The following is a 12,585-nucleotide window of genomic DNA, read 5'->3' as shown; positions in this document are numbered from 1 at the left end:
CACACACACACACACACACACACACACACAGCAATTTTTAAAGCAATGTTCCATACTTTAAAGGCAGACATTTCATTAGCTGGTTTTAGAGGAAGGGATCTTCACTTCACTGACTGAAAATTTGTTAGCTGAGCTGTAGCGTCTCTTTAAACAACTGTGAGTGTTTATGCATGTGGGTAAATGCATATAGACTACTATTTAAAACCAGAAGCACATCGACAGACAGATAGACTCACTTCTCCTAAGTGAAATCTCAGGTTTCTCCGGCAGCAAAATCAATACATCACACAGGCTCACACACACACACACACACACTGCATCCATAAAATGCTTTTATTGAGTAATTAAACAGCCATTACTGTCGCCAACAGCAAAATAGTAAAACGGATAAAGCTCTTCTTCAAACAGGATCTAGACAAAATACGTACCCACTCATACACACAATCTAATCCAGACTACTGACTTCAGTAAGTACCTGCTGAAGTACAAATTCCTATGGGTTCTTGATTTCAAATCTTTCACAAACACAAAACAAAGAGCCACAAAAATACCCAACTCTGTCTTTAGGGGAAAAAAGGCACTAGTTTACTATATTTAATGATTGTATTAAAGGTGTATTCCACTCAAAAATGAACCTTATGTTGTTCCAGACCTATATGATTTTCTTTGTTCCATCAAACACAAAAGGAGATGTAAGGCAGGATGATTACAGTGGACTTTTCCATACAGTGAAAGTGAATGGTGACCAGGGACTGTCAAGCTCTAAAAATGCCAAAAAAATCAACATAAGTGTTATAACTGTAGGAAAATCTTTCTCTCTGTTATAGCTTTCAAATGTCATTTGCATCATTTAAATAAGCATATACTGATCAGGTGTAATCAGAGACACATGAGAACTAAATTTTGGCATTACACTGATATCATACTGATCTGACATTATATTAATACAGTACAAACATGAATGAGATTTGAGAGTTGCGTCACAGTCAATAATGAATAATAAATAATAGTACGTTTGTCATTTCAACACAAAGTCATCGTCTGGCTTCATAAGACATAGAATATAGCCATATGGACTAATTATCATTCTTTTAGTTCTAATTTTTGGAGTTTAAAAGCCCATGGTCACTATTCCCTTTCATTGTATGGACAAGAGCAGCATGAACATCCTGCTTAGCTTCTTCTTATGTATTCCAAAGAAAGAAAGTCATATGGGTTTAGAACAATGTGAGAATGAATAAATAATGACAAAATTATAATTTTCAAGTGAGTAATCCCTATACAGTATAACATTCTTCTATTTATGCTGTTTACTCCTCAAGACGTCAGCCAAATACTGCATGACACGAGCCACAGTACTATAGACCATATTAGCCATCTAAAAATAAAACAGAAAATACATTTGATACAAAACCACACTCTCTTTTACTTGACACAAAGGGCATGCTTTTCAGTGTGTGTGTGAGAGTGTGTGTGTGTGTGTTAGCTAGAGTGTGTGTGTGTGTGTGTGTTAGCTGGTGTGAACAGTTCTCCTGTTGTGCCAGGCTGTTTGACCATTGTAAGAGTGGCAGGGTGGACGCCCTCTAATTCTTCTTTAATGTGAATGAGCCATTCACTCTTAATGTCCTCTCTTCAAAATGCCTGACTTTCAGCCCTGGCCTGCTGAGTGCTGCAACAGAGAGAAAGAGGGAGAAAGAAAGAGAGGGAGGTGCAGAGAAGTATGATAGAACGTAGCCTCAGCAGCGGAAGGCCTATGGACGTTTAAGCTCAGAGATTGAAAACCTTTGTTTTGTAAAGTCACTGTAAAATGTTGCAGAAAGGGTAAGAGACCATTAAATTAAAACTTTAAGGTGAAACCAGCCACAACATACAGCTCCAGTTTGATAAACTCCTATGTGCAAGTGTGTGCAATTTTTTAAAGAAAGTCAAAATTCTTAAGACTCCAATGGACTTTAAGTGAAAACAAAGAATGAATAGGTACGACAATATTTCAAAATATGTCAACCTCAGACACAAGAATAAACATGAATACACTCAAATGCCGAATTGCAAAGCTGGTACAAACATATTCACATCTCTATGATCGCTTGCATATATACTCGGAGATGAGTTTCCGAAAAGAAAATTACAATGAATTTTGTTGTCTTCTTTTGTTGTCATTTTGTCAATTTAAAACTTGATCTTCCTCTGAAACTGTTTTAAAATTTTTATTCAATGGTGTCAGTTGGTGTTCAATTGGATTACATTATTATATAAAATTTTAACCAATAACCAAATAGATATTAAGATGTTGTTTTAGTAAACTGAATTCGGGTCACACGTTTTTGGTATGTAATGGCCACTTTTCACCTTCAAATCAGTTTCCAATGGATAAAATCAAGACTCATCCTACATTTTTCCTGTTATTTATCCTGTTTCACTTGGAAATACAAAATTATGGGTTAAATGGATTGCAATTCACATTAACATTTTCGCTGAAAAGTATAAACAATAGGTTTGAAGCACATTTAAAACACTTTATTTGCACGAGCATCCCTGTCTCAACTAATGGAGTGACTTTGGGACAGGACTATGTGTTGAAAGTGTTCTGGAAACCTGTTTCAAAACAGTCATTATTTTGCAATTCTCTTTGGTGACAGTAGTGGCATTGAAATCTGACACTTTAGCTTTGATTCAAATGAATCAGTCTGAATCAAACATTTCAGAGAGACATTCACGGCAAAAATAAAAAAACGTGATAAATTCAATCTAAGACAGACAAGGCAACTCTTTTCTTTCACGTCCTCCCTCTTCTCTTCTTCTCTTTTCTGCAGATAGATTATTTAAAACCTCCATAAAAGACATAGCAAGGGCTTAAATCACGTTCATATCTCTCTAAACGAGAGACGGACGCCTCGCATGTCAATGACCAATTCAATTCCACATGCCATTTTCCTCTGCTAATTAACACAGTACCGTGTTCATTTAGAGACACAATGCAGAGCACTGGGCCGGGGCAGGCTGGGCAGCCGCATGCCGTCTGCTGCTGACATCAGCCTTTAATAGGGCTTTAGCATATTAAACAGCTCAATCATCTCTCATATGCACACACACACACACCCACACACTCAGACTGGATGGATGCACTAGTTTTCTGTGTAATAGGGACAGATATGAGAGAAATGAGAAAGTATGTGAGAAAGTCTTCATTAGTCACTCACAGACACTTTCCTCTTGTTGCTAAATATCTTTAGATGTGTGAAAGGAGGGATTGAGCTGGAGGGATGGAGAGGTGAATGAAGAAAAAAAGTGGTGTTAGATGTAAAGGATAGAGGGATAATTTCATCACGAACACTGTCAGCACTAAACTTTTACCATAATCTGACTGTCAAAAAGAAGCAGGGGCCGACAGACAGGAGAGGAACATGAGAAAGGGAGGTAATTAATGAGATACTATGTGTTCATTTTATATTTTTTTTTTTGCAAAAAAAATGTTTTTTACCTACTGTCTGAGTAACTGAAAATTAAAATGTTTTTGGAAGTGTGCAAGTGTGTCAGATTTTCAGGCAACACACTTCGACAAACAACATTTGCTTACTTACAGAACAAGCTGTTCACACAAGCCAGTGATTTGGAAAATATACAATATATTGACTTCTAAAACTATTTTTGTAATGTGTACTCAATGTAATGTAATAATGTTATGGCATAAATTACATTTTTATATAAATACATTTTAAATTGATTGACCGCAATAGGCTTAATTATACTGGATAATTATCTAAAAACTGAAATTATATGAATTAGTTTTCTTTTATTACAATATCACAATTAATCAATTAATTATAAAGGATTTCACTAATATTCAAGGTGTTTCTTCATTTGTTTTTCTAATTGAAAACCAAACATACTTTCTGTAGAATATTAGTTTATAGATTATTAAATGTCCTCAATATCACTTTCCATCCTGTTAGTCTTTTGCAATATCCGTTTAGCAAACAAAAGCCAGTTCCTTAATTACATCATCCTACAGGAAGTGTAGGGAAAACAACAGCACAAAAAAGCAGTAAGTATCAGCAATGGACTTCATATTGACAGTCACGCTCAATTCCTCGCAGAACACAAACATTTACATTTTTTAAAATGTAGAATTCAAGGTATGACCCTAGTCTTCTAAATTTAATAAGTCTCAAAAAAAGCCTCTGCTTAACAATAATTAAGGCCTCTGACATATACACACACACACACACTTCTGAAACTATAGTGAGCATATTTCATAAAGACGGATATTTATACACTACCACGGCCGTAACTGTGTCTTGAACAATTTTAAAACAATTAAAGGATTTAAAATGACTTAAGGGAATAAATGAAAAGAAAGAACATACAAGAACCAGAATTTATTGTAAAGTAATGCATTTAAACTAGGGCTGTCAAACGATTAATCGCGATTAATCGCATCCAAAATAAAGGTTTTTGTTTACATAATATGTGTGTGTACTGTGTATATTTATCATGTATATATAAATACATACACATCATGTATATATTTAAGAAAAATATGTTATGTTTATATATTAAATATATTTATATATAATATAAATTATATAAATATAAATATATACATGTAAATACATGTAAATATTTTCAAAATATATAGCTACTGCATGTGTGTGTATTTATATATACGTACATACTAAATATACAGAGTACACACACATATATTATGTAAACAACAACTTATTTTGGTTGCGATTAATCGTTTGACAGCACTAATGTGAACTATATGATAAGTTCTGACTGAAATTGAGTAGTTTGCATCACAGGATATTACTATATGTCATTTTGATTCGATTAATCTAAAATAAATAAATAATTGACATCGAAGAATGCTGTTAGCCATTGACAAGTGCACACAATTCAGAGAATTTAGCCATATCTCATTATTGGGGGGACATGTCCCCCTAAATGTCCATGGTTGTTAAAGTCTGAAACACTAAACCTCACACAAACCTTTTGACGTAATCAGATTTAAGTAGCCTAATACATGATTTGTCGATTTATAAGCATTTCAAAAACCACTTCAAATATCCTCACAATTGTTTTCAACATGTTTCACTACATTTGTAGGACATAAAAAACAGCTAAACCTGTAGGCAACACACAAGAAGAACAATAAAAGACTATGTCACTCGATTGATGTTACCCAGTTGGCCATGTGAAGGTATAGTAAGAAGCACACGCATGGTAGTTTAACTGTCCATTTCTAATTCACGAATGCCCATCAAACTTGTGATTTATTGTGTGACTTGCTCAGTGACACCACATTCAGACAGATAAACAACCCCTCATACAGACAAGTCGACAGCTCTGACTGAGAGGCAGACACACACAGACAGACAGACAAAGAGAGACAAGGGGAACACTGGAATATTGGAAAATGAAGTGTTGTCATTTCGCAATACATCTGAGTCCAAATTATGCACATCTAACTACCCGCGCCACTGTGCGCTCACGGCTGATTTCCCGCCAGAATCCCATCACAGCGCGAGCATTTATTACGCGCTCGTGCAGCAGCCGCTCTGCCCGCGCGCCCGACTGGAGATACAGCGCTGCATGATTGCGGTCTGTAACCTCCAATTTCCACTCTTCTTCCCCTGACGCGAGCCAGGAAAATGCTATCATAGCACTGAAAATCAATCACGACCAGCATGAATGAAATATCCGAATGAGAAACAGATAGGAAAAAAACGTTTAAGTAGGAAAATATAGGCTATAAAAAAGTGAGGAAAAGAGGTAAGATTTAGAATGTTCTAACACTTTTATTTAAAAGTGTCTCTGATTCGAATCCATCCTGGGTCATGTCATCCCATCCCATTACCCTCTGGGCCTGTACTTTCTTTTCATTTCTGCCAGGCAATAATTAAAATAACTAATGCATGCATATGATTGGGATTTGACGGTAATAAAAACATTCAAATGATTCATACAGAAAATAGAGCCTAATAGAAATACTGCATTTACAAACAAAACAGAGATATGACCTACCATATACACCGCTGATCATATTGCTTGACATCAGCAAGGTGATTGAGAGTGAAAAAAAGGAGTGAAAGGTTCACTTCAACGATTTCCACAAAGCGAAAGACTTTCCAGTAAGTTGAAGGACACGCACCACATGCAAATAAATAGTGTTTTGGGCGGACAGGAACCCCAAACTGTGGAGAAAGAAAGAAGGAGAGATTAATATAATGCAGCAGCAAAATGTTAACGTATAGGCCTATGAAAATTCTCAGTAATTATTATCATTGGTTAGGCTATGCATATTTATTTGTTTGTTTAACGTTCCCATTTCCCCCCAAAACAGTTTTTTTTATTTAAACATTTTATAGCTATTAACATTTTAATGCAAATATTATTTTCCATATATTAAAAAGTGCGCTCAAAAAGTCAGGTAAATACAGAATATTTATTTCTATTTAGCTATTTTTAAAAACTAGATTCTGCATATATACGTAGCCTATTTTTTTTTTTTTTTTTTTACAGTTTTACATTGTAGGCGATTTTTCTGTTTAGTTCATTATTGCAGATAAGTATTTAAATAATAAGTATATTCAATCTGATTAAAATGTCATTTAAATAACAGTTTGTATTTATTTGTCACTCTGGATTGTTTTGGCAATGCTATATTTTAATATTCTTGCAAAGGAAACATCATTGATAATAGCTAAAGTGAGATTTCTAAATTAAGTCAGAGATCATATTGAATTGTGCTGACAGGCGAGAATGTCTCTCTGTTATTCTCGCCTGGACACACAACACACACACACACGGATCAATGCTGCCTTATTATAGAACTCTGCTCCAATAATAAAACTTCTCGCCTAGTGCTCAAACTATCATAATTTCACGCTATTTAAATTAAATTGCGCGCTATGTTTTGCTCAGGCCTGTGTCCGAGTGTCCGAGCGCACTGTCCGTGCTGTGGCATGGCCTCTCTCTCTCTCTCTCTCTCTCTCCGGTACAACGGGCAGCTGGTGGACACACACAAAGTGAAAGATTTACCTGTTCGGCGCCGGAGAACGGCGACAGCGTCCAGCCGTGCTGCTGAGAACGGGGGATGAGGGCTACTCCGAGTCGGTGATGTTCTGGAGTGCTTCCAAGTCAGGGCTGGAGAGACTGACCACCATAGAAATACTGACCACATCTACTGCCATGTTGGAATTCCAGAACCTCACGCCAGCTGCCGAAAAGAAAGCGGAGAAGCTTCATCTCCTACTGCGCATGCGCTCTACCGGACTCCAACTGAGAGTCCAGTTTCTCTCTCTCTCTCTCTCACGCATAAGTAGTAGGCTATATAATGTTAAAAACTATCAAAGCTAGCGGGTTTAAACATCCTTTGGGAATTCACTTAAATATACAAATATAATTCCTGTCATTTATATGTGGCAAAGGACAACATTCGCTGATGTTGTAGCCTACACAAAGGCAGGATTAAAGGATATAATATAATGAATTCCTATATGTGACCCTGGACCACAAAACCAGTCATAAGGGTCAATTTTTTGAAATTGAGATTTATACATCATCTGAAAGCTGAAAAAATAAGCTTTCTATTGATGGTGGATAGGACAATATTTGGCTGAGATACAACTATTTGAAAATCTGGAATCTCAGGGTGCAAAAAAAACAAACAATCAAAATATTGAGAAAATAGCCTTTAAAGTTGTCCAAATTAAGTTCTTAGCAGTGCATTTTACTAATCAAAAATTAAGTTTTAATATTTTTACGGTAGGAAATTTACAAAATGTCTTCATGGAACATGATCTTTACTTAAAATAGAAAAATCTATAATTTTGACCCATACAATGTATTGTTGGCTATTGCTACAAATATAGCTGTGCTACTTATGACTGGTTTTGTGGTCCAGGGTCACATATGTTACTCATTTGATGCTATGTAATTTGATAAACAATGAAATTAACTGCAAAGTGCTTTTTCTGTACCTGAGATTTACAAATCTGTAATGCATAGTACACAAAGAGGCCTTTATTCTTTTTCTCACCTTCATTTTTATTTATTTTATTTCTTTTTGCTCTCTACTGCTAACATGCCTCAAAAAATGAAATGATGTTCATTATAATCGGAGTGCACATTTTTGTACTAAACTGTAAATGTGTGCATATATGCATTTGAATGAGTATATTAGGGTGTGTAATGCACCAGTCACTGTATATTAAATAAACTTCAAGCATATATAATGTGCATGATAATTCATATTAAGACATCGCAGACAAATTCACCATGCATTTAGTGTGCAGAAAAAAGTCAAGCCCCCATTCACCAACCTCAACATCATTTCATTCTAATCCACATTTCTTATGTTTGCTAATTACAGAGCCACTCATGTCCCTGTCTCCGATTATCATTTCGCATAAAAGGCACAAGTTTAGCATAAATTACGAATATTTCTGCATATTAGCCAGTGAAGCCGTGACATGTTAATGACCCTGGTGTCAAATGGCAGAGAAAATGAAAGAGAGATAATCTGACAGAATGAAAAATAGAAAGAATAAACACTGAAAGAGACTAAGAAATGAACGAGCACCTTGACATTTAGAATAGTTTTAATTATTTTTAATAAAAAAAGTCAGTTTTCATTATTAATACACAGACGCATCTGAAAGCAGTATGAGCAAAATGCAAAGAATTCAAGGTAGAAAAGAACACTGACAACCAGCAACATTTTGCATATAGTTAAAGAAAACAAGACTAAAAGTGAAGAAGCTGAGGTTGGAAACTATTGTGATTACAACATTTTCTTGGTTCTATCGTCCATTTCTAGACTAAACATAGTGTCTGTCTGTTTGTCTTTTCTCTGTCTTTCTGGGTAAGGGCAGGGAGGAGAGGCCATCCGCACAACATCGTGGGGGTTAGAATGTGGTGACATCAGAGGAAATGTCAGAGATTGTGGGAGGCAACGTTAAAGAGAAACTCAGCTCCGTGCCTGAAAGCCTAACTGACATTTTTGGACAGTCGGAAAGGTCAGGCATACCTTCAGATGAAAACTATTACTCCTTATACAGTATACACAGCTGGGTAAAATAATATCATGTTTTTACCGTATTTGCTTGAGTTTCATGCTCATGTTTGTTGCTCCATAACCATAAATGACAATTCATATATCATACAGTATTACATACATATATGCACCATGAAAATAAATGATTTTATTAAATTACTTGTATATATGTACTGTATGTGTATATATATATTTATGGATTTTATGCTCATGCTCAAGATTTAATGAGAAAAATCTATAATTTTGACCCATACAATGTATTGTTGGCTATTGCTACAAATATAGCTGTGCTACTTATGACTGGTTTTGTGGTCCAGGGTCACATATGTTACTCATTTGATGCTATGTAATTTGATAAACAATGAAATTAACTGCAAAGTGCTTTTTCTGTACCTGAGATTTACAAATCTGTAATGCATAGTACACAAAGAGGCCTTTATTCTTTTTCTCACCTTCATTTTTATTTATTTTATTTCTTTTTGCTCTCTACTGCTAACATGCCTCAAAAAATGAAATGATGTTCATTATAATCGGAGTGCACATTTTTGTACTAAACTGTAAATGTGTGCATATATGCATTTGAATGAGTATATTAGGGTGTGTAATGCACCAGTCACTGTATATTAAATAAACTTCAAGCATATATAATGTGCATGATAATTCATATTAAGACATCCCAGACAAATTCACCATGCATTCAGTGTGCGGAAAAAAAGTCAAGCCCCCATTCACCAACCTCAAAATCATCTCATTCTAATCCACATTTCTTATGTTTGCTAATTACAGAGCCACTCATGTCCCTGTCTCCGATTATCATTTCGCATAAAAGGCACAAGTTTAGCATAAATTACGAATATTTCTGCATATTAGCCAGTGAAGCCGTGACATGTTAATGACCCTGGTGTCAAATGGCAGAGAAAATGAAAGAGAGATAATCTGACAGAATGAAAAATAGAAAGAATAAACACTGAAAGAGACTAAGAAATGAACGAGCACCTTGACATTTAGAATAGTTTTAATTATTTTTAATAAAAAAAGTCAGTTTTCATTATTAATACACAGACGCATCTGAAAGCAGTATGAGCAAAATGCAAAGAATTCAAGGTAGAAAAGAACACTGACAACCAGCAACATTTTGCATATAGTTAAAGAAAACAAGACTAAAAGTGAAGAAGCTGAGGTTGGAAACTATTGTGATTACAACATTTTCTTGGTTCTATCGTCCATTTCTAGACTAAACATAGTGTCTGTCTGTTTGTCTTTTCTCTGTCTTTCTGGGTAAGGGCAGGGAGGAGAGGCCATCCGCACAACATCGTGGGGGTTAGAATGTGGTGACATCAGAGGAAATGTCAGAGATTGTGGGAGGCAACGTTAAAGAGAAACTCAGCTCCGTGCCTGAAAGCCTAACTGACATTTTTGGACAGTCGGAAAGGTCAGGCATACCTTCAGATGAAAACTATTACTCCTTATACAGTATACACAGCTGGGTAAAATAATATCATGTTTTTACCGTATTTGCTTGAGTTTCATGCTCATGTTTGTTGCTCCATAACCATAAATGACAATTCATATATCATACAGTATTACATACATATATGCACCATGAAAATAAATGATTTTATTAAATTACTTGTATATATGTACTGTATGTGTATATATATATTTATGGATTTTATGCTCATGCTCAAGATTTAATGCTTGTGTGTGATGCTCCCAGGAGAATAATTCATTAATTCTTACACACACACACTTAATATTTGCATAATGTATATATATATATATATTTTTTTTTATTTTAATGAGTAATCTTAAGTATTTTTACATTAATTTTCGTGGAGAGAAGATATAATATGACACATAATACATACACATTATATAGCACAGTCCTGAATTGTTACTGTTAGGCTCAACAACCCATCATAGTCTAACGTGTTTTTAATGTACATTTCATGCTTGTGTGTTGATCCCAAGATGACACCATGAAAATGGATTTAAATGACTTATATATGCATGGTAATTCATATGTGCGTGTGAAAGAGAATATATTCAGAGTCTACATATACTGTGTATAATGTTAAACTACAGGCCCAAACTGTTACTTTTGGCTGCTGTGCCATTAAACTCAGCGACCCTTCATAGTCTAATAGATTTCACTGGATTTTTAAGTGCAGATATCTGTCTGACAGCTTCATCTGAGGCCTGTTCCATCTGAGAACAGACTTTATGTAAATAAGTTTGGCTCTGATTGTTAATTAGGGCTTTAGGTGATCAGTATTCATGAGTTTGCGTGGTGCGCTGCTCTCGCCGGGCATGTCTGTGCTGCGCGGGGGTTGGGGGAGCGCTGATCTGGCTTCAGTGACCAGTAGGAAGTATGCACGCCTCAAACTTGCCGGAATACTGATGAGGAAGGTGAGAAAGGCACCAGTCCACCAGGGAGAACTAGACACTTCCTCTATCTCATGCACCACCAGTGGACTTTACACAAGGTGCATATTTTAACGTGAGAACATTTCGATCAGTTCCTCGGCATACTTACACACGGGTAAACCAAACTAGCTTTATAAAATAGAAAACATGCATGGGTCAGATGACCAATAAAGCCCACCTAACCCCCAATCGGCTATGGCAAACATATACCCGCAGTGTTTACGGCCACACGTGGGTTTCAATAGGCCAATTTGATGAAAAGCCCCTCATTGTGCTTGGCCGGGTCCTATTCAATCAGCCGTGCCTGTTGGAAAACCATTCCTACACACCACAGAGAGGTGTCTCAGAGGGCAGGAAAACACGCCTTGAAAATGAGAGGAGGAAAATCTGAAATGGCTGAAGGTCTAAAAGGTGGAGATGCAACCGCTCTGCAGGCTGTTGTGGCCTTGAAAGAGTCCTCTTCAAACAAAAAGCCAGGTAGATAAATAAACTTCATCCTTTTGAATGTCGTTGACTGCCCAGAAAATAAAGCAACACCGAAAGCTTTTTCCCTCAGTTTTATGAAGTCTACAAAACTTGTCTTGACAGACAGAAAAGATGTTACTAGCAGAAAGTGGTAGGTATTTAAAAACACACAAAACACTGTGTGCTGGTTAAAAAGCTCTCCTCTGTGATTTGACCTTTGTGTTTATCGTTAAGAAAGTGACAGTTGAAAGGATCCGCAAAGTACGTGAGTTACATCAAGATCAGCGAGGGAAAAAGTGTTTGACGTGTCTGTGACAAAAAACACATGCACAATATACCGTTCTCAAGCACTTAGCACTTATCACTCTTGGTATATACTGCCCCCTAGTGAACCTAATAGTTACATTAAATGAGTTTACGCCATACAAATTGCACTTCGATATGACAACAGTATGGTTAAAACATTAAAAAACATGTGACAAAGAATGATCAATCACTGGGAATGCTAACAGACATAGCTTCTCCACGTATAGCTACGTGTATACATATAAACTAGCTTTCTATTTTTTCCATTCTACTTGTTTTTCTTTGTGTGTGTGTGTATGTATGTGTGTATGTGTGTGTGTGTAATA

At 35.9% G+C, this 12,585-nt stretch overlaps 2 protein-coding genes and 1 long non-coding RNA gene across 7 annotated transcripts in view; 1 reads left to right on the top strand and 2 right to left on the bottom strand.

The window, feature by feature from the left end:
* Window positions 1–7,120, bottom strand: part of LOC107677594 (fidgetin-like) — an 11,862-nt gene extending 4,742 nt beyond the window's left edge. The window contains exons 1-2 of the mRNA XM_016472539.1: window positions 7,045–7,120; window positions 6,028–6,197 (exon numbers count right to left, since the gene is read on the bottom strand). Coding sequence (XP_016328025.1) covers window positions 6,028–6,058 — 31 coding nt within the window. The 5' untranslated portion in view covers window positions 6,059–6,197; window positions 7,045–7,120. The remainder of the gene's footprint in view (window positions 1–6,027; window positions 6,198–7,044) is intronic.
* LOC107677592 (protein cordon-bleu-like) overlaps window positions 1–12,585 on the bottom strand; it is a 26,807-nt gene that overhangs the window by 3,907 nt on the left and 10,315 nt on the right. For all 5 annotated transcript variants that reach the window (XM_016472534.1, XM_016472536.1, XM_016472535.1 and 2 more), the window contains one exon: window positions 3,106–3,116. The gene's annotated coding sequence lies outside the window, so the exon portion shown is untranslated. The remainder of the gene's footprint in view (window positions 1–3,105; window positions 3,117–12,585) is intronic.
* The window catches only part of LOC107677595 (uncharacterized), a 19,142-nt gene continuing 11,560 nt past the window's right edge, over window positions 5,004–12,585 (top strand). Inside the window, exons 1-2 of the long non-coding RNA XR_001632863.1 lie at window positions 5,004–5,014; window positions 11,962–11,965. This is a non-coding gene — a long non-coding RNA (uncharacterized LOC107677595). The remainder of the gene's footprint in view (window positions 5,015–11,961; window positions 11,966–12,585) is intronic.

The sequence above is a fragment of the Sinocyclocheilus anshuiensis genome, unplaced genomic scaffold, assembly GCF_001515605.1.
Source record: "Sinocyclocheilus anshuiensis isolate Anshui unplaced genomic scaffold, SAMN03320099.WGS_v1.1 scaffold472, whole genome shotgun sequence".
Classification (NCBI taxonomy): Eukaryota; Metazoa; Chordata; class Actinopteri; order Cypriniformes; family Cyprinidae; genus Sinocyclocheilus; species Sinocyclocheilus anshuiensis.
This window is presented reverse-complemented; position numbering and strand designations above follow the sequence as displayed.